This window comes from Macrobrachium rosenbergii, chromosome 29 (genome assembly GCF_040412425.1).
Source record: "Macrobrachium rosenbergii isolate ZJJX-2024 chromosome 29, ASM4041242v1, whole genome shotgun sequence".
NCBI classification, from domain to species: domain Eukaryota; kingdom Metazoa; phylum Arthropoda; class Malacostraca; order Decapoda; family Palaemonidae; genus Macrobrachium; species Macrobrachium rosenbergii.
The window spans coordinates 23,924,584-23,947,984 of NC_089769.1; the positions used below are offsets into that span (position 1 = coordinate 23,924,584).

At 37.4% G+C, this 23,401-nt stretch overlaps 1 protein-coding gene across 1 annotated transcript in view; it reads left to right on the top strand.

Moving 5' to 3' along the window:
- The window catches only part of LOC136854674 (fat-like cadherin-related tumor suppressor homolog), a 723,114-nt gene that overhangs the window by 468,195 nt on the left and 231,518 nt on the right, over positions 1 to 23,401 (top strand). Inside the window, 3 exon segments of the mRNA XM_067131274.1 lie at positions 9,559 to 9,698; positions 15,990 to 16,246; positions 18,513 to 18,657. Coding sequence (XP_066987375.1) covers positions 9,559 to 9,698; positions 15,990 to 16,246; positions 18,513 to 18,657 — 542 coding nt within the window.

The window sequence follows — 23,401 nt, forward strand, 5'->3', positions numbered from 1 at the left end:
TCTGGGCTATTGTTCTGATACCATAGTCCCAGAGGATCTTTTGCCTGATTGTTTTCTATCACTCCCTCAGGTCGGCTTTTGTTTGTACCATTTTTTACTGGTTTGCTGCAAGATAGCTTGCTGGTGTTTCTTTCACATTGGCTCCAGTGGGTGCTTTTGTTATTTGAATCTATTGTTCTTTGAACATATTTTGTACTGGTTCTTGTGCTGCTGTTAGCATTCCTTCTGTTTCCTTCTTGAGTTCTCCCCTATGTAGCCATTGCCATATTTCATCGCTGGTCAGTTCTTTCAGTCTGTCTCATGTACTGTCTGTGCACTGGTTTGTTGTGCCATTCCTCTGTTCTGTTTTTCATTCCCCTGTCTCTGTATATTTCTAGGTCTCTTTGTCTACTTTTATCAGTCGTTCTTCCCATGCACTCCTTAGCAACTCGTCTTCACTGGTTTTCAGATATTGCCCCAGTGCTCTGCTCTTGATGTTGACGCAGTCCTCTCTACTTAGTAGCCCTCTCCCCCTTTCCTTTTGTGTTATGTATAGTCCGTCTGTATTTGCTCTTGGGTGTAGTGCTTTGTGTATTGTCATGTGTTTCCTAGTTTTCTGGTCTATGCTGTAGAGTTCAGTCTTCGTCCACTCCACTACTCCTGCGCTGTATCTGATTACTGGTACTGCCCATGTGTTTATGGCTTTCGTCATGTTTCTGCCGTTGAGTTTTTACTTGAGTATCACCTTAAGTCTCTGAATATATTCTTTCCTGATCATGTCCTTTATCCCTTGGTGTTTTATATCCTCTCTTCTATTACTCCCAAGTATTTGTATCCTGTCTCATCTATGTGTTTGATGCTATTCCCGTCTGGTAGCTTTATCCCTTCAGTCCTTGTTACTTTGCCTTTTTGTATGTTGATCAAGGAGCATTTTTCTATTCCAAACTCTATCCTGATGTCTCCAGATACAGTCCTTACAGTCTGGATTAGGGTATCTATTTCCTTGATGCTCATACCATACAGCTTGATGTCGTCCATGAACATCAGATGGTTAATTCTGTTGCCTCCTTTCTTGAGTTGGTATCCAGCATCCATCTTCTGCAATACTTTTGTCATGGGAATCATGGCTACTACAAAGAGTAGTGGGGACAGTGAGTCACCTAGAAAAATCCCTCTCCTGATGTTAACCTCTGCTAGTCTTATCCCAGAGCTTGCAAGTACTGTATTCTAGTTGTGCATTGTATTTTTTGGAAGCTGATGGTGTTTTCCTTTGCCCCATATATTTTCAGACATTCTATTAGCCACGTGCGCTGTATCATGACGGAGGCTTTCTTGTAGTCAATCCATGCCATGCTTAGGTTGGTTCTCCTTCTCTTACTATCATTACCATTTGGTCTATCAGGAGCTGGTCTTTTGTGCCCCTACACTTCCTTCTGCAGCCTTTCTGTTGGTGGGGGATGGTGTTTGTATCATTTAGGTAGTTGTAGATGATACCTGTTAGTAATTTCCTCATTATTAGTAGGCAGGTGATAGGCCTGTAGTTACTTGCTGTATTTACTTTGTTCTTGTCTTTATGTACCAAGGATGTTCTCCCTGTGGTCATCCATTTGGGTGCATGGTGGTTTGTGATACAATGCTGGCGTTATTCTGCTATTCGTGGGTGTAGGGCCTTGAAGTTTTTGTGCCAGTAGCCATGGACTTCATCAGGGCCTGGGGCTTTCCAGTTAGGCATTTTCTTTAGTTGTTGTCTTATTGTGTCTGTCATGATCTCAGTGAATCTTTGTTTTATTCTCTCCATTTCTTTTGCCTTGACTTCCTGGAGCCATGTTGCATGTTTGTTGTGTGGTACCACATTGCTCCATATGTTTTCCCAGAGTCTCTTAATTCAGCTTCAGGAATTTCCTGGTGGTTGTCTTCCCCTCTTAGTTGGCTGTATAGTCTTTTCTGGTTGGTTCCGAAGAGTTTGTTCTGTTGGTATCCTTTATTGCGGTTCATGCTCTGTTGGATCTTATGTGCTTTGGCTTTAAGCCTCTGTTGTATATCTTCTTTTGTGGTGTTTAATTCCTTCTTCTGTACTTTGTATTTCTCATTCAGTTCCTCTCTTGTTTTCTTGCTTCTTAGCCTCTTTTCTGCCATCTCTTTCAGTTTACTCAAGTCAGATCTCATCGCCATGATTTGTTTTTCCAGGCTCATTTTCCAAGGCGGTTGCTGTTTTGGTTTCTGTTGGGTTGGTTATGATGGCAATGTTGGTGTTTGTATCCCCATGAGTTCCACTACTAGTCTTGCTCCTGCATATATCAGGTTATTTGTTTCTGCGGTACTGGTGGTGTGTATTAGTCTCATTATTTCATTAACTTCACTTGTTTTCTCCTTTAGTTTCTTTGTGTTGAAGGCTTTCATGGAGGGGATCTTTGTTCTTTCTGTATCTGGCTTCATACATTGTCTGATCTCTTCCACCCATTCCGACCTCTCGGCTATTATTATTATTATTATTATTATTATTATTATTATTATTATTATTATTATTATTATTATTATTATTATTAAGAAATTGAACCCTATTCATATGGAACAAGCCCACAGGGGCCATTGACTTGAAATTCAAGCTTCCAACGAATCTGGTGTTCATTTGAAAGAAGAAACTTAAGGTAATAGGGAATACAGAAAGAATGAAATCAGTTATTAGAAAATAAAAAAATGAATTAACAAATTAATAAATGAATAGATAGAAATGTAAGTAATTATTAAAATACAAGGAGAATTGCTTTAGGGTAGTAATGCGTTGTATCTTCGCTTTGACTTTTCAAGTGCCAATTGCACAACATCCTCAGGGAGACTGTTCCGCAGTCCAACGGTTTGAGGAATAAAGAACCTCTGGAACTGAGAAGTTCGAGAGCGAAATACATTTACTGCATGTTGGTGTTGCTGTTCAGCTCATCTGATTGTGCTCAACATGAAAAGTGGGCTTGGGGTCAATTATGAATGTGAAAGATCTCTGTTAAAATATAACTTAGGAAAAATTAACAAACGAGAACATTCGTCGATGGTCCAAGTCATAACTGCTACTGTTAGGACACAGAAACATACTACCACGAGCTACTCTATCTAAATGAGATAAATTTCTTGCAGAAGCAGATATCCACACAAGTAAAGAAAGGTCAATGACCTAAAAGAGGTTGCATAGATTTTATCAGTGTTATAAATATATGTGGCCTTACAAACAATACCTAACTTCCCTGCGGCATTTGCCGAGACTTTCATTAGATGTTTCTCAAAAGTAAGAAGTCAGTCAAAATTTAAAACAAGTACTATTAAAACTTCAGACTCTTTCAGCAGAGTCCCACCCACGTGAAGGGGAGGATGGGATAGTAAATCAGTACGATGTCTGCTAATTAATAGTGTTTTCGTTTCACTAGAGTTTAGCCTCATACCCCACCGACTACTAATCCGCTTCATGTCAAGATTGAGTCTAAGGGCAGCTTCATTTCTCATAAGTGGAGACTTTACTACACCCACAAGTGTTGCATCATCGGCATACTGAACAATCTTGTTTTCCAGGCAAACAACCATATCATTTGTATACACTAAAAATAACACTGGCCAAAGAACACTACCTTGTGGAACTCCAGACAAAATAGGTCGTGGTTCGCTAAAGATCCCATCAACAACAACTCGCTGCTGCCTACCTGTAAGGAAAACTTGAAGCAATCCAAAACATATCCACACGCTCCAAGATTCTGAATTTTATGAATAAGTGCCTTGTGATTTACTAAATCGAAAGCAGCACTAAAATCTATTTGAATTACTTTACACTCAAAACCCGTATCAAGGTTCTCTTGCAAATGGCATGTCAAGTCTAAAAGAGCACTGCAGGTACGTAATTGCTTCCTAGATGCATATTGACTATCGGTTAACAGTCCTTTAGATCCCACTTACTAATAGTGTGGCTTAAGAATAAGTTTTTCTGCAACTTTGGAGAGCACAGGGAGAATAGAAATTGGCCTGTAGTTACTGGAGTCTGAAGATATGCCATTCTTTGGAACAGGCACAGTATTATTAAGCTTACGGTCATCCGCAAAGATACTAATCGACCTAAAAATCTATGATCTACTAATCTTGGGAGACAACACGCTAGAACCTTAAAAAAAAAAAAGGGAAGAAACCATCAGGATCGCCACCTCAGCCATGAAGGTTATCAATAATTTTCTTAACATGATTGAGAGACGAATTGTTTTGAGTGGTTATGCCTGTTTATATCCATAAATGTAGGCTTTTTGATGAATGGATAAAAGATAGGTTAATTTTAGAAGCTGTTTCTATGATTCATGTTGCTCATTGCCTCGCGTATCTTAAGACTCTAGAGATGAATCAGTGATATGCCACTCATGGTAGAGTTTGTCATTCAACAGTGAGGTTGAGAATGACGAATGGTATGGTAATTTTCCACTTTGGTTTCTTTTAGCCTGAGATCGAACATTATTTGAAGGGAATAGAAATTTATTTATAGAATATCGGTATTTCGTTGGGTTATTTGGGTATAGTTCATATTTCATTCATGCCATTTTTCACAACTTGCCATCTCGTTGTGGAGGGAAACTCTTGGTTTTGACGAGGAGATTTTCACAACATTTAAAACCACCAGAACACGCTCGCAATAAATTCAGTTAGTAAATGGGCACTCGCGTAACATAAAGCTTTTCCGTAATTAAACTCGTAACAGGTTACGATATCGAAGAATAATCGCATTTAGTTAACTTTGTTGTTATTTGGTCTGTGTTGTCAGGTAAGTACTCTTATGTGTCCTTTTATCTATCTGCTCTCAGAAGTAAGTTTGCAAACACATACGCATATGCACACGCATACGCACACACGCTTTCACGCACACACACACACACATATATATATATATATATATATATATATATATATATATATATATATATATATATATATATATATATATATATATATATATATATATATATATATATATATATATATATATATATATATATATACATGCATATATCACCAAATAGCCACACAACATCATTGTGTATCTATGTTCATATTACTCGTATTAGGCTTCAATAAAACTAGATGGTTTAGGTTCTATAGTACAAGCTTTGAAAGACAGTCTTCTTCTTCATGTACTGATGCGTCGGCACATGCTTATATGTAGCAGTAACTTTTCAGCAATAAAAGCATAAAGTTGTTGATAAGTATCAGCAAAGAAAATTACATATTCTTAGCGATTAGTATGGTTGTTCCAGTTAGGGACAATCTTGGATATACCCGAGTGTAGCTGTTACCTCCTTAGTTCATTTGTACCTGAAGAAGAAGATTGTATGTCTTCGAAAGCAAGTACTGTGTAAATTTGTATATATTCATACTGCTCGTGTTAGGTTTCAGTACGACGGGATGGTTTAGATTCCAGATTCTTTCATTCACATAGTACTGTACAGTTTATTTTTACACATTATTTGCTTTCGAATGGATACAGTCAATCATCTTCAGGTACCGATGCACTAAGGAGATAACAGCTACACTCGGGTCTCTATGTGCTCTAGCCAACATCTGTTGTTCTCTTTCCCAATCCCTTGGATGACCTGCCCGTTGAACTTCAACTCCTCCTGCCTTTTCCTGCATTCTTCTTAATCTCTGTGATCGTAGCTTAACCCTTCTTTGTTTAGGATTATCCCCTACTGTCTTTTGTTTATGTTCTTAAAACTCTGGTTTATTGTTTAACGAGTGATTCTGTCCTCAGAAATATTCCCAAAGTTTCCTTCCATCGTTTCTGTTTAGTAGTTGATGAGGTTGATGAGGGCATTCTCTGCGATCACCCTGGGTGTTTTATTCTTGTTGTTTTATATGAAATCTGTTTTTTTCCAGTTAATTTTATGGTTATAATTCCATCAGTGTTTGGTCGAGGCTTGGTTGTGCTGCGAATGTTCTGGTTGTGCTGGCTTGCTCTCTCCTTGAGTGATTTGCCGCTCTGACCAAAATATACTTTATCACAAATGCCACAAGGTGATAGGTAGACCCCGCCCCTCTTCTCCCCTTTAACACGAGTAGTATGAATATATGTGCACAGTGAAGTTGTGTAGTTATTTTGTAATATACATGTGTGTGTGTTTGTGTGTTGGCGAATACCACAGGAAAATAACAGGCAGGGAATCAGTATCAGGCCATTTCACGTTGATACACACATATATATGTGTGTGTATCTAAACTGCGAGTAAGCAATAAGCGTAAGAACCACCAGATGGTTAGTTATCAAAGGGTAATAAAGAAAGATGATCCTTGATGTTTCGGTCACAAACTAAAACAACAGAAGGGGTAACAATACAGAAAGTGTATATTATCTTTGCTCATTTAACCAATAACTTTTTAGCTGTAAAAGCATAAAGTTTCAGATAAACATAAGCAGAGAAATTTGCATTTAGTTTTATAAATTTTTTTTGTATCTTCTATTGGAACCCTTTTCGTAGTTCTCAGCGTTAAGGATGTTGTTCCATCCAGTTAGCGATAATCCTGGCCAATCCTGTCATTATCTTTCTTTATTACCTTTGACAGTTGACCTTCTTGTGGTTTTTGCTTCTATTACTCACCTTTCACCATTTCTAAATTGACGACAGGTGAATAAACGTGAAAGCGCTTGGTACTGACCTGCCCATTGTTTTCCTGTAGTATTCGCTTGTTCCAAAATCTCGTGCATCTTCTGTGATTTTTAGATACACATATATACAAACATGCACACACACACACACATACATATATATATATATATATATTATATATATATATATATATATATTTGTCTGTTATATATATATATACAGTATGTTGGGATTGTATATATATATATATATATATATATTTGTCTGTTATATGTATTATGTCCTCCTTATATATATATATATTCTTATATATATATATATATATATATATATATATATATATATATATATATATATATATATATATATATATATATATATATATATATATATATGTATGTATGAACTGATGCATATAAGTTTGTGTTTACAAGTATTAGTAGATGCGTTTGATTATGTAATTACACGTATAGAGTGAATACGCAGATACACGTGTGTATAACACTTTTCATAATATTTGTATATTTAACGCCATTTTAAGGGGTGTGAATATGACAGCAGCTTCGGCTATTGATTTAAATGAGAGTTTCAGGTCATTTAGCGTAGGCTGCAATGACTTTTATTATTAATTGAGTGAACGGCTAGAGGGTACAGCATTGGTTATTAAATAAAGTCACACTCCGTTTTGCCTGGAGTTTGGACGTTGGATTTCGTTCTCTGTTTTTTGGTTTTGTTTGTTTGTGGATACATACATTGTTTGTATATGTGTTTAATTTCTGGGCACATGCATCGTTGTTTGTTTTCGTGTATTTATGTACTTCTATAAGTCTGATATCCGTTGGAACGAACGAAAGACATTCTGGTCTAGTTGGATTCATTGAAGCCGAGACAGTTAAGCCCTTTGCATGCTAGGCCACGCTTTGTTTTCTTACGTCAAGAGGAGTCACGATAATTGTGCTCTCACAGTCTTAGAAATATTTATTCTTAGGATTATTTATTCATAGAATTAATGTTAGGATGCCCGGATGATTCAAACTTTGCCGATATTGCAGTGGTCTAAAGTGCAAAAATGGTTGTGTGGAGGGAATCTTGGCATTCTGCATGCAGAAGTCGAGACTAACATTTATCTGACATTTCCTTTTAGTCTTGGCTTTAATTGTTTTGTTTGTTGCTCTTGTTTATTTGTCGTCAGAGCTCCCGAATGCAATTGCGTGATGCTTCTTCATTTGTTAGTCAAATTCTCTGGAACTGGCGAGCTGTTGACCGGAAAAAAAAAAATAGAAAGATCAAGAATACAATGGAATTGTTTCTTGTCACATAACTTATTTGACACTGGCATGACTTCCATTGGTGGGAAAAATGCTTCTTTTTCCCCATCTCTTTCTGTTTTTGTGAAAAAGGGATTGCCTTCTTCTTCTTCTTCTTCTTCTTCTTCTTCTTCTTCTTCTTCTTCTTCTTCTTCTTCTTCCGGGGTTTTGAATTTCCAGTAAGAGGTGTACGTGAACGACGTGCTTGTGGAGTGTGCGCGGGTCTTCTTCGGGTACGGAATGCTGTTGTAGCCTCAGAAATGCCGTTAGATTGTATTTCAAGTGCTCTGCTCTGAGGCTGCTGTTCCTCTTTAACAGTGTTAGTCTTCGGCTTCCTTTCCCAGTGATTCCTTTCTAGTCTCCGCTTTATTCATTTTTGCGACTCATATTACACTGTTTTGTGGAACTGACTGTAGTTAATTATTTTTTATATAGTGACCCATTATTTCTGATAAGTTTCACGTCTATATTGGTTGTACTTGACTGAACTAGCAGAGCCTAGTAACAGCAGTCGTCGGTATTTTGAGGAATTCGGTCCAGCGCCATAACCTCTTGTAATCAGCTTTAAAAATTCGAGCCTTTGCTCCTCTCAGCGAGAAGTCTGTGGCTAGATTCGTGCTTGTTGAATATCCATTCCCCATTCTTGTTCCCTGACTAAAATGTTCTTCAAATTATTTCTGTCGTATTTTTTAATGTGTTTTTCTTCTCGCCGTTCCCTAAATTCTTCTAAATTTCCCTTGCTCTGGCTAAATTTTCATCCAAATTGACTGGAGGCTGCTCTTGGCTCCTCTTGACTGCACAGTACAGTAGATTACTCCAAGTCGCTGCGATACTCTGGCCCTTGTGTAAGTTCTAGATAATGCATATCATTGTTAAATTTGCTCCCTGTGTCTTATTTAAGCATGACCCATAGTACTGCAGCTGGACCAGTGTAAGTAGATCCCAGGAGAGGTCGGGGTCATTTTTATACAACGTCCCTGCTTATGTGAGAGATGAGGAGTCTTTTCTGAGTTTAAAAAATCCTTTCCAAAGGAACGGATGATTTTTGAAAAGCCTTTATTGTAGATCTTATGGAATGTAGAATGCACGACCGCTTAAGACTTCTGTGGCTTCTCAACTTTAGAATATTTCGTTGTGGAATAGGTTGAAGTGTGGGCTTTGGAAAAGGCAACTGTTGTATATTCTAGCTCAAATTTCCTTACATTTATTTCCGAATTTCTCCTCATGACTTTAGTGTTGGATAGTCAGACGTTTTGTATAACAATTTGGATTGGCAAAAATAATAAAAAAAATTTTAAATGTGAAGTTTTGGCCAAAATTCGTAGTTTTTCGCAGGATACTTGGCATCTTATTTATCTATTTTGTAGTGTTTGTGAGGTATCTGCACTCTGTATTTGTATATGCCATGAGCTGAGTCAAGTACATTATGACAGCTCGTAGCCAGTATAAATAATCTCATTGTCACCAGTATTTCCCCAAAATCAATTTCTAAGAGTCTTACCTCGCGTTTTATATTTGTTGTTAACTAGATTCCTCTCTGGGTGACCCTCCAACCCCTCTCCTCCATAGTAGTTGCAGCTTAACAATTGCATTCAGTGAAACCTTTATTTATCAGTTAGTTAATTAAGTAATTTGTGTATTTCATGGTGCAGATGGCGACGACAGTGGCCGATTCAACATGGGGGTGGACAGCGGTTTGGTGAGCCTTGCCCGGAGCCTCGACCACGAAGACCAGTACCATTACACTCTGACCATCGCAGCTACTGACGGCGTTTACACGACAACCACTAAGGTTTGTATGATGATGATGATGATGATGATAAGAGGAACACTGGAGTGATGAATGAGACGGGGCTGGGTGGGGGAGTCGGGCAAAATATGAAAGAAAATCAGAAAACGAAGGATAGAACGTTAAAGGCTTTTTAATGCCAGTGTGAATAAAAACTGCATTGGAAGTGGAATGAACATTTAGATAAACAGGGTGAAAAAGAGCATTTAATAAATATTTTTTAAATTGTCATATAAATGGGTGAAAGTAATGTAAAATGGATAAGTTTATTTTATGGAAACCAAGAATTTCACGAAAAACAGGGATCTTAGTCATTCAAACGATAAGCTCATTGTAAATAATGTACTTTGCATTTTGGCATTTATTGGATTGTCGTATGTTAAGATTTTTATCCCATCGTTAAGTATATACGTAAAATGACTTTGAAAAGGTGGATTAATATTTTATATTCACGAGGCTTCTCTTTCCGAACCTCTATATAGGAATATTTTTGTTGAACTGTAAGCCACTAGGAATATGCAAACGGAGACAAGTTCAGCCACATGGAAATGGAAATGAAATCATACATTCAAGCAATTAGCATATTTTGATGTGGTTTGCTTTATCTCTTTCTTGTTTAGAAAAAAGAAATTGAGGAAGGGAAAGAGATGAAGAATAGAAAGAGAATTGCTATTTATGGAGAACGGATCTTTTAGCTCGTTTGTTTGTTTGTTTATTTCTTTCTTTCTAAAACCCTACGAGGCTACGGCGATTACATCCCAGATCTAAACAGGTTATGAAAACCGACATAAGATAATTGTGTTTTTTTAATTTTGTACAGTAATTTTTGTTTTGCTCGCTTGCAGGACTGGTGGTATCTACTGTATGGGAAATGCTTTAATATGCAGATTTTTTCATGTTAGAATGTCTCACATCTCTTAAAGTATTTTTGTTCGCTTATTTTAGCTCGCTATGAGTACAGATTTTAACATCATGAACCCCCAGATGCATGACAGGACGGTTTTTGTACCAGATAAGGCTCTAACCCATTTCTTACACGATTAGTTCGAATTTATAGTTAAGAGGGTCAATTCACGTCAATTTTTTCTTAATAGATATCCGTTTTGTTATAAATGTATTTCCATATGCATACTATGAACTTATTCAAGCATATACTCACTGCTAAAAGCCTCACGAATAGTGTACATAGAATTAAAAGTAGTATTCAGATTTGCAAAATATAAATTGTGTTTAGGGTCAATTGTATTCATTAAAAAAAATATATATATATATGTATGTATATATATATATATATATATATATATATATATATATATATATATATATATATATATATATATCCATTTTATGATGAATATATTTAATATCAATGCTCTACTCGGAAATAATATACTTATTACCGAAGGGAATTTTTAGTTGATAATAGTTCATTCTGGGCTGAAAGCGACGGACAAGAACTCAGGAATACAGTGGTAAACGGTTGAGTTCGTGTCCGTCGCTGGTTCGAGCCCACGGGATCAAAGTGATATTCAGATATGCAAAATATAAATTGTGTATAATTTTAGGACGTTTTGAAAGTTATGATTATATATGAAACGGTGATGTGAAAAAAAGTCATATATATATATATATATATATATATATATATATATATATATATATATATATATATATATATATATATATATATATATATATATATATATATGAATGAATAAGTTTTTATCACATCACCGTGATTTATACATAGTCATTAAGCTACAAATGTCGTTTAGTATCAATTCGTGTTAGTTGGGAATATCACCGAAGGGGAATTATAATTTTTAACGTCGACTGGAAGTCGTTGAGGGGGTACTGTCGAGTGTTCGAGACACTTAGATACCAGTCCATTTATCACTTATGTTCCCCCACGGTGATATTCTCGAAGTAACGAACTGGATACTAAACGACATTTAATATATAATATATATATATATATATATATATATATATATATATACATGTATATATATATATATATATATTATATATATATATATCATGGTAACTTGAAGTTTGTAAACGATTGATGTCAAATCATGAGTGAATATTCTATATATATATATATATATATATATATATATATATATATATATATATATATATATATATATAAATCATCAACACACAATCACGTGTGGAACAGAAATAAATTTCTGACTCACGTCGGGATCGACCCAGGTCTCTCAGGTGGAAAGCAAAGGGCGTTACCCACTGGGCCATACAAGTCTAAAAGAAGTTGGAACCTGAGAAGCAACTGCCCAAGGAATTACCTGGGCAAGCTAACTGCTTGCATACCAGCGAGTTTTCCCCAACTTCCCGACTCAGCAATGACCCAATAGACAACATTTCATTCGAATTATCCCTTCTGAGTGAATAAGATGAAATCATCAACACACAATCACGTGTGGAACAGAAATAAATTTCTGACTCACGTCGGGATGAACCCAGGTCTCTCAGGTGGAAAGCAAGGGCGTTACCCACTGGGCCATACAAGTCTAAAAGAAGTTGGAACCTGAGAGCAACTGCACCCAGGAATTACCTGGGCAAGCTAACTGCTTGCATACCAGCAGTTTTCCCCAACTTCCCGACTCAGCAATGACCCAATAGACAACATTTCATTCAATTATCCCTTCTGAGTGAATAAGATAAAATCATCATCACACAATCACGTGTGGAACAGAAATAAATTTCTGACTCACGTCGAGGATCGAACCCAGGTCTCTCAGGTGGAAAGCAAGGGCGTTACCACTGGGCCATACAAGTCTCTGAAGTTGGAACCTGAGAGCAACTGCAAGGAATTACCTGGGCAAGCTAACTGCTTGCATACCAGTGAGTTTTCCCAACTTCAACTCAGAAGGGATAATTCGAATGAAATGTTGTCTATTGGGTCATTGCTGAGTCGGGAAGTTGGGAAAACTCGCTGGTATGCAAGCAGTTAGCTTGCCCAGGTAATTCCTTGGGTGCAGTTGCTCTCAGGTTCCAACTTCTTTTAGACTTGTATGGCCCAGTGGGTAACGCCCTTGCTTTCCACCTGAGAGACCTGGGTTCGATCGGCGTGAGTGAAATTTATTTCTGTTCCACAACGTGATTGTGTGTTGATGATTTCTATCTTATTCACTCCCAGAAGGGATAATTGAATGAAATGTTGTCTATTGGGTCATTGCTGAGTCGGAAGTTGGAAAACTCGGCTGGTATGCAAGCAGTTAGCTGCCCAGGTAATTCATGGTGCAGTTCTCTCAGGTTCCAACTTCTTTAGACTTGTTGGCCCAGTGGTAACGCCCTGCTTTCCACCTGAGAGACCTGGGTTCGATCGGCGTGAGTCAGAAATTTATTTCTGTTCCACACGTGATTGTGTGTTGATGATTTCTATCTTATTCACTCAGAAGGATAATTCGAATGAAATGTTGTCTATTGGGTCATTGCTGAGTCGGGAAGTTGGGAAAGCTCAGGCTGGTATGCAAGCAGTTAGCTTGCCCAGGTAATTCCTTGGGTGCAGTTGCTCTCAGGTTCCAACTTCTTTTAGACTTGTATGGCCCAGTGGGTAACGCCCTTGCTTTCCACCTGAGAGCTGGGTTGATCCGGCGTGAGTCAGAAATTTATTTCTGTTCCACACGTGATTGTGTGTTGATGATTTCTATCTTATTCACTCCAGAAGGGATAATTCAGATGAAATGTTGTCTATTGGGTCATTGCTGAGTCGGGAAGTTGGGAAAACTGGCTGGTATGCAAGCAGTTAGCTTGCCCAGGTAATTCCTTGGGTGCAGTTGCTCTCAGGTTCCAACTTCTTTTAGACTTGTATGGCCAGTGGGTAACGCCCCTTGCTTTCCACCTGAGAGACCTGGGTTCGATCCCGACGTGAGTCAGAAATTTATTTCTGTTCCACACGTGATTGTGTGTTGATGATTTCTATCTTATTCACTCCAGAAGGGATAATTCGAATGAAATGTTGTCTATTGGGTCATTGCTGAGTCGGGAAGTTGGGGAAAACTCGCTGGTATGCAAGCAGTTAGCTTGCCCAGGTAATTCCTTGGGTGCAGTTGCTCTCAGGTTCCAACTTCTTTTAGACTTGTATGGCCCAGTGGGTAACGCCCTTGCTTTCCACCTGAGAGACCTGGGTTCGATCCCGACGTGAGTCAGAAATATATATATATATATATATATATATATAATATGTGTATATATATATATTATATAATATATATATGTATATATATATATATATATATATATATATATATATATATATATATATATAGAGAGAGAGAGAGAGAGAGAGAGAGAGAGAGAGAGGATATATTTCAATCATGATTTGGCATCAATCGTTTACAAACTTGTAAAGTTGGCAGTCCTCACCAGGCATGAGACAGAAATATTCTTCACTCATTCTCGAAATTGCTGAATATTCATAATTAACTCTTTGGACGAAGCTATTAAGAGATTAAAAATATTTTTCCCTCGTTATGTCCCCCATTTTCCGCTGAGAATAATTCGGAAGGGAAAATTATTCCTTTTGTCTGCGTTTCGGTCTTTTATTTCTTTTTGGGGTCACGTAAAAAGCTGGTCTTTCTACAATTTGGCCTTAAATATATACACTAATATATATATATATATATATATATATATATATATATATATATATGTGTGTGTGTGTGTGTGTGTGTGTGTGTGTGTGTGTGTGTGTGTGTCTGTGCGTGCGCGAATGCACGTGATAATAACAGCAGCACATGCTTGATTAAATACAAAGTACACCATGGATGAATCAGACAAAAGTCATGGTTGTAATACGAGTATTACACAAATCTTTTTGAAGATGCCTGAACAGACAAAACCTGTGAGGACCATATCATCTATTTTATTTCTGTTTGGCCATTCTTTTTGTGTATCTGAGTGCGTATATATGGATATTTATATAATATATATATATATATATATATATATATATATATATATATATATATATATATATATATATTAGTTAGTTTTTGTTTGTGTATGCCTGTATGTGTTTCTGTGTATAAGTGTAATTGTGTGCGCGCAATCTCTAGTCCTTGCTTGCGCACGGTCTAATATTATTATTGTACTGACATATTCTAAATGACTTTAATGGTAGAAGGATGTATTAATGGCAAGTGGATTCCACTAATGAACCTCTGAGCAATATAAATTCCACAACACTGCTACAAGATGGCGTTAATGTCCTTCATTTCCTGTTGGTTATGTTTCTTATCACTTTCTTTTTCTGTTCTCCACTTATTCTCCCGTTATCTGAATTTATTAATTTTTTTGCGCTAAAATTTCTTTTAACTTGTGGAAATCACATAGCTGATATATGCTAAAATTACTTTTGTAAGTAGAGTAGTTTATGTAATTGTAGGATCTTTTCGTCATATGAATTATGTGAGGTTTCTAACGGCCCTATCCTTCCCCCTTTCGTACTTCATACAGGTGAGGAGCTTCTTTTGTTGCTGTCCCAGATATGCAGTCAAAGGCAATTTGTATCGTTTACAACTCTATCCTATCCCTTGGTTTTCAACCTTCATTCTCTCTGCTGTAAGCTTAGTTATTTCCCTCTTTTGTGCAGATATTGTTACGGTCACTGCTCTTTTGTTATCAGAACGTAGCATAATTCTGTAATTGCTTCAATAAATCTATCTCCCTAGAAGGATCAAGACTGTGACTAACCAATAGCGTCTGTATCCAGACAGGGAAACATCGTACCAAATGGTGCATTTCTTTCTTTGTACATTATGATGTAGGCTATCCTCCACATTTCTGTCGTGCCCTGTCCTCGGTATTAGGCTTTGCATCCTTATTATTTCTCTTGTGTCAAGTCCTCGTTCATTTGCTATGTATCCTACATATTTCTTTACTTTTATAAGTCCTCGGGATGAGGCTCTACACATTTTTTTTGTGTCTCTTCTTCGGGATTATGCTGAGTATCCTCCACATTTCTTGTTTCTCTACCTCGGGCTCGGAATTCGAACTGCGTATCTTCCACGTGTCCTTTCTTGCACTCTTTCTGCTTATTTTGCTTGTGGTCAAAATTGGAGTCAAAAGTGATTTTATGTATGTGTATATGTATGTATGTATATATGTTGCATACATACACACGTTATTAAAAGCAAAATGCGATGAAGTTTTCCGTATAAGGGGAACATTCTTAATTCGTTATTGAAAGTAATGTGCAAGAAAAAAAAATATGCAGAGGAAGTGTTTATAGTTAATGAACCACTCCGTCCAATCATTTCCCAGCTCATGGTGGAGGTAATGGACGCCAACGACCACCGTCCCGTCTTCAGCGACCGAGTGTACGAAGGAAGCGTGAGCGAGAGCACAAAACCTGGGGCCACGGTGCTGGCACTCCATTGCAGAGATAAGGACCACTCTCCATCTACCCCTTCGTCCTCAGTCTACTTCTCCCTCCACCATTCCGACTCGCTGGCGTCCCAGGGCCTGTTTACCATCGATTCCTCCACCGGGGATATCATCGTGGCCATGCCCCTCGATAGGTAAGTCCTGAATGGTCACAGTCCTCTCCTCCTCCTGTTCTTCGTTTGGCTACTACTCCTTCCTCCTTGGGCAGGGATGCAGTTTGTTAGGGCAAGTATAGGCCTAGGTGCTTTTATCTACAACTCCTTCCTGTTCTTACAATTTGTTAGGTAAGCATAGGCCTAAGTGCTTTTATCTACTACTCCTTCCTAGTAAGAGGGCTGAGTATGATCATATTTAGGAAAGGTTAGGTAGGGCTTAGTTTGTTATTATATAGGGCTTGGGCAGGTTGCAGTTTGTTAACAAGTAAGTGCTTTTATCTACTACTCCTGCTAGTAGGAGGCTGAGTATGATTATATTTAGGTAAAGCTTAGTAGAGCTTGGGCAGGTATGCAGTTTGTTTAGGTCTAAGTGCTTTTATCTACTACTCCTTCCTAGTAGGCCGAGTATGATTATAAGGTAGATAGGGCTTGGACTGCAGTTTGTTAGGCAAGTATAGGCCTAAGTGCTTTTATCTACTACTCCTTCCTAGTAGGAGAGCTGAGTATGATTATATTTAGGTAGTAGAGGTTGGGCAGGTATGCAGTTTGTTAGGTAAGTAAAGTGCTTTTATCTACTACTCCTTCCTAGTAGGAGGCTGAGTATGGGCAGGCTTGGGCAGTTTTTGTTAGGCCTAAGTGCTTTTATACTACTCCTTCCTAGGCTCAGTATGATCATATTTAGGTAAAAGCTTAGGTAGAGCTTGGGCAGGTATGCAGTTTGTTATCTAAGTGCTTTTATCTACTACTCCTTCCTAGTGGGAGGCTATGATTATATTTAGTAAAAGCTGAGTAGAGGTTGGGCAGGTATGCTGAGGTAAGTGATCTATACTCCTTCCTTTAGTATGATTATATTTAGGTAAAGCTTAGATAGAGCTTGGGCAGGGATGCAGTTTGTTAGCAAGGGCCTAAGGCTTTTATCTACTACTCCTTCCTAGTAGAGCTCAGTATGATTATATTTAGGTAAAAGCTTAGGTAGAGCTTGGGCAGGTATGCAGTTTGTTAGCAAGTGTAGGCCTAAGTTTTATCTACTACTCCTTCCTAGTAGGAGAGCTGAGTATGTTATATTTAGGTCATAGAGCTTGGGCAGGTATGCAGTTTGTTATGTAAGTATAGGCCTAAGTGCTTTTATCTACTACTCCTTCCTGGTAGAGCTCAGTATGATCATATTTAGGTAAAAGCTTAGGTAGAGCTTGGGCAGGTATGCAGTTTGTTAAGCAAGTATAGGCCTAAGTGCTTTTATCTACTACTCCTTCCTAGTAGGAGAGCTGAGTATGATTATATTTAGGTAAAAGCTGAGTAGAGGTTGGGCAGGTATGCAGTTTGTTAGGTAAGTATAGGCCTAAGTGCTTTTATCTACTACTCCTTCCTAGTAGGAGAGCTGAGTATGGTTATATTTAGGTAAAGCTTAGGTAGAGCTTGGGCAGGTATGCAGTTTGTTAGGTAAGTATAGGCCTAAGTGCTTTTATCTACTACTCCTTCCTGGTAGAGCTCAGTATATGATCATATTTAGGTAAAAGCTTAGGGTAGAGCTTGGGCAGGTATGCAGTTTGTTAGTTATTAAGTGCTTTTATCATTAGGTCAGTATGATCATATTTAGGTAAAAGCTTAGGTAGAGCTTGGGCAGGTATGCAGTTTGTTAGGTAAGTATAGGCCTAAGTGCTTTTATCTACTACTCCTTCCTAGTAGGAGAGCCGAGTATGATTATATTTAGGTAAAGCTTAGGTAGAGCTTGGGCAGGTATGCAGTTTGTTAGGTAAGTATAGGCATACGTGCTTTTTTACTTCCTAATAGGAGGCTGAGTATGATTATATTTAGTTTTTAGGCAGAGCTTGGGCAGGTATGCAGTGTGTTAGGTAAGTATAGGCCTAAGTGCTTTTATGCGGCATTAGAGATTTTAATGAGTTTTATTTTATTGTAGCCTATTTTATTTTGTTTGTACTTCACAGCTTCTGTGGAGACCCAATATTCTTCATAAGATTTTGTTCAGATTTTCAAATTCATCATCATCTTCTTCTTCTTCTTCTTCTTCTTCTTCTTCTTCTTCTTCTTCTTCTTCTTCTTCTTCTTCTATTATTATTATTATTATTATTATTATTATTATTATTATTATTATTATTATTATTATTATTATTATTATGTCAGGTTTCATCGAGGTAAAAGTTTCCCCATAGCTATCTAAGTAAAAAGCAAATAATTGCTCGCTAAGGCGTTTTTACCAAACGTACAAAATAATTATCTTCCCAAGGGAGGTGTGCAGCTCTCATGTTCTGACAGTCAGCTGTCGTGACAGAGGACGTCGAGAAAACGCTGACTTCGCCCGGGTGCTGCTGACAGTCACTGACGATAATGACCACCATCCGGTCTTCTTTGAAAATACGATTAATGCCAAGGTAAGTGACGTGATAGCACTTTGAGTCAAGTGTTTGGGTTGTTTTTCAGTGATCTTATGTACAGTAATTATATATATATATATATAATATATATATGTATATATATATATATATATATATATATATATATATATATATATATATATATATATATATATATATATATATATATATATATATATATATATATATATATATATATATATATATATATATATATATATATATATATATATATATATATATATATATATATATATATATATATATATATATTAATATATATTCTATATATAGTTATAATATAGTCATATATATATATATATGGTAATATATTTATATCGGTACAGTATATACTCAGTTCAATCCCAGTCAGCATGGTACCATGGCTGATCGTGGTACACGTTTGAAGGGCCATCAATCCACCTAGTTCTAAATGCGTACCAACATCTATCTGGGTCAAGAAAAAGGGCGTGGAGCTAGCACCCTCACCCTTAAACTTGCCGATATACTGGAAGGCGCTACTCCGTCCGTAGCTGCGCGTGAACGGCAAACGGTAAACACGAAAGATATAAATTTTACAAGATAGTAAATGGTTTCCTTTTAAATGGTTTACGATTGGCCTTGCTTTTGTTTTGATGCTTTGTAATTTTTTGTCGAAAAGATGCGCGTTGCCATATCTGAAGGAAATCTTAACCAAAGAGCATGGCGAAAATAAAGACGAAGCCTTCAATACGGCACGATCGAGGTTCTAATTTTTTCCTTGCTGTTTGAGTCTATTTTACACAACATTTATTTCATCAGTCAGCTTACTAAGCATTAGATTTCGATTTCAATGTTCGGAAAATATCAGTTTTATTTTAGATCTCTTTCCTCCTAGAGCCTAGAAACCGACCTAATTTTTTCTTTACCTGCTGTCGATGTTGTGGGAACTTTTAATGTGCGACATTGACACATAAGTTTTTCCTTCCTCTTTCCCTTTTATTTCTCCCGTCCAATATTCCATTCTTTTATGCCTTTGATAGTCTCTTAATGCCTCATTAATGACGCTGGATCACCCACGTCTTCAGAACATTTCGCACTTGTATTGCATTTGTATCACAAGATGCAACGTTTATGTTCCATGCAATATTCGTCCTTCAGGAAACGCGCCATAAGGATTAAACTCATCGAGGGCCTTGTGGTCCTACAGCATTCTTATACTGTTAAAAGATCCTGAGATGATCTGAGATAACCAAGTTGTTTGCAGCTTATGTTTTCCCATTAAAAACTTCTTTTATTGTCGAGTGTAATCTGTGTGTGTGTATGTCTACAGTATGTATGTGTGTAAGCTTGCGCGTGCGCTCGGGTAATTAAATTATTTACAAGTTTAACGACAAATTTGAATCTCATGTTGGCGAGATATTAAATAGTTTGATAAGGTTATTTTAAGATTTTTTTTATGGCTGACATACTAATTATACAGTCGTCAACTGGGCAAGAGAACAAAGCCTTTTGTTAATATGGACGAGTTACGGAGCTGAGAGCCATACCGTGACGGTTGAGAATTAACCGTGTTTATTTGAATTATTCGCTAAGTATATATCGAATTAAAGGATTAGATATGCCGAGGTGTTGTAGACAGGGAGAAATGCTTGCCCTGAAAATGGAGTTTTGCCGTCAAAGGTCCATGCCGCTAAAAGATCAGGTAGGCAGAAAAGGACATTCATTAATAAACAGAGGATTGTAAAGTAGGTGTTTTTGATATGGAGAAGGCATAGAAGAGAGAGAGAGAGCCTCACTTCGGAAGGTGTAGCAAGGTGAGGAGGAATCTGAAAGAAACTTTCTTCTCTCTCATTGGCGAACGACTATACATATGCCTCTATTGTAATTTATACTCCTACTTCAGATGTGTGCAACCAAGATTATACGTACGGATAATCATATAGCTTAAAAATCTGATTATAAAAACGATTTTTTTTTATTATGAACACGCTTAGGAAGTCGGTATGTGCAACGTGTGTTTGACCAGACCGGAATGCTTTCTCCTGTCCAGCCAACTTTTATGTAACATCTGTTAGTTTACTATGATTTAATCTTTTAGCAAAGTGGCCATGTATTACAAACTCCCATACCATTTAAGTTGTAGAATCCGACTCGTGATGAATAGAGCTTTTACCCAATATAATACAGTCCTGCATCAGCGCTGTGATCTGGTGGATTTACTGTATTGTTTATTCTCGCAGAATATCTCTTTCCTCTCCATTTGTCCCAGAGCAATGGCCCTGTAACCAGAGTTAGCTGGTGTTTTTTGTTTTTTGTTTTTTGTTTTTTGTTTTTATGAACCTTTGTTTGAAAGTGAATTGAAATATAGTTCCCTTTGTGTGATTTAGTTGTCCAGTGCTGCTGAGATTTAACGAGAGTAGGATCACGTGTGCCACAGACTCGGGCTTGTTTTGGAACATTTCCTGTGCCCTGGACTATAAACATGACTGCCTTTGGCATCGCTTTAAACTTCCCGCAGAGTGTTGTTATTTTTTCATGTTTTTTTTTTTTTTTGTCTTTGGATTCTGCTTGGAGTTTATGCGTGATTTCTGAGCTTTGGTTCACTTAGCAATTCGGTTATGAAATATTGAAATTGCCTCTGAAAGTGATTCTCGGTACTGATTTGCATCAGTATCTGTGTACTGAGTTTGCATCAGTATCGTTTGTATTTTGATATTAAGTTATTAGTCAGATGCGTTTCGTATTTTTATATATGATATTAATTATCCTATTATATCCACCAAGAACCATACATTATATATATATATATATATATATATATATATATATATATATATATATATATATATATATATATATATATATATATATATATATATATATATATATATATATATATATATATATATATATATGTGTGTGTGGAAAATCAAGAATATAATATAATAACTTCAAAAATACACATAAAGAAAGGAGATTTTGCTAGCCATTGCTAGCTTTTTGAAAGTTAGTACTGGCTAGCGAAAGCTCACTTTAAGATATTTATCTTTTGTAGACTTTTCCTGTAATATTTCTGAATCTGGAACAACACTATATATATACACATTTATATATGTATGTGTATATATATAGTATATATAGGTGTGTGTTTATGTGTGTATATAGATGGATAGATATATAAATAGATATAAAAACACAAAATGAAAATAAATGCTAGCACGCACCAACACCCTCGCTGTAATTTATGCACTTGTGCACTGTGCTTCAAGTTGCCTGTAGTAAATAACAGCGCTTTTTCCAGGAAAGGACGCTGGAACGGAAGCAAGGAAGTACCCTGCAGGCTCCATCACAAGGGAAGTTTGTCCCTTCCAGTTCCTCTGCCTCTCGCTTTCACTGTTTCCAGAGAAATATTGTATATGCGGGGGACGCAGAGCGCGGGGAGGGGACGACGGGGAGGGGTGTTCTCAGTACATTTTAATCCTTGTGTAGCAGAACCCATTAGTCACATGAGGGGGTTAATACACATTCACTTCGGGTGGAGGAAAATTCATAATGCACCGCATTATGAAGGGTCTCGGATAACCATGAAAGAAGAGGCAGATGAACTCGAATGCCCACATTCCACCACTCGAGGCCTCAGTCAGTGCAGCTGGTCAAGGCGATATTTAGTATTTTGAACTCTCGCGAATATGGCCTTAAGACTGGCGCGTATAAATCTTTGTATGCGTTGTGGTCCGGCAATTTATTCTTGCCCCAAAGTTTGGCGTTGCGAAATGCGTCGGGAGTCATAAGGAGGGGAAGGGGGAGGAGCGAAGATAGAGAATCTCATAATATAATTTAATATTAAAGGAGTTGGCAAGGCATTCATTGTCGAGTGGTGGCTTAAGCTGCTGCCGACGGCGTGATGAAGTATCTCAAGCTGAAGAGGCGAGGGGGTTGGGCGGGGGCGAGGAGGAGAACGAGAACCTTACCAAGGGTTCAGGTGGAAATTCTCTCTCTCTAGCTCTCTCTCTCTCTCTCGCTCTCTCAGAGAGAGTAGATGATACAAAGCATGATAAATATGGAATAGAGAGCGATAGATATTAGAATTCAGAATACAGAGAAGCGACAATTGAGACAAAAAGTATAAAAGATCTAATAGATAGAGAGGCCTTAGAACCGGAGGACAGATAGAGATTTGAGATAAGAAGTCATTAAAATCTTAGAGAGCTAGGATGTTAGAATTTGAATTGCGGAGAGAGAGAGCGAACGAGCGAGCGCTTTAGAACTTAGAGTAAGAAACTTTGAGAATGCTAGATGAACGCTTGCGCTTGCTTGCTTGCACGCATTTATTCAGAGAGGGAGTCATGGTCCGGGAAACAAATGGAGTGCGTGAGGCTTTGCTGTTATTTACGATGTCACAAACTAAGCATCGAAGCTGAGTGGGGGGAATCGCGAAACATCACACCAGTGCTTACTCTCCCCGCGACTCCTCGTAAATAATGACTGCTGTTGCCCTGCTGACATGTAAATTGGTGTTCTAGATTGAATTGGAGGCTGAAACAGTCCCAATTAATGGTGAGAGATGGCGCATGGAGATGAACGAACTTTTCTTCTGTCATGTAGACTAGGACTTAACAACACTTGCATCCTCTCTGTTTCTTTGTTTTTTCGTGTTTGTGAAGATTCTGATGTGCTAGTTATGCTAGGGCAATAATGAATGATATCGTTATATATTTTGCTATTCGTGGAGTAGCTGCCTGCTTCTTGCGAGTTCCTC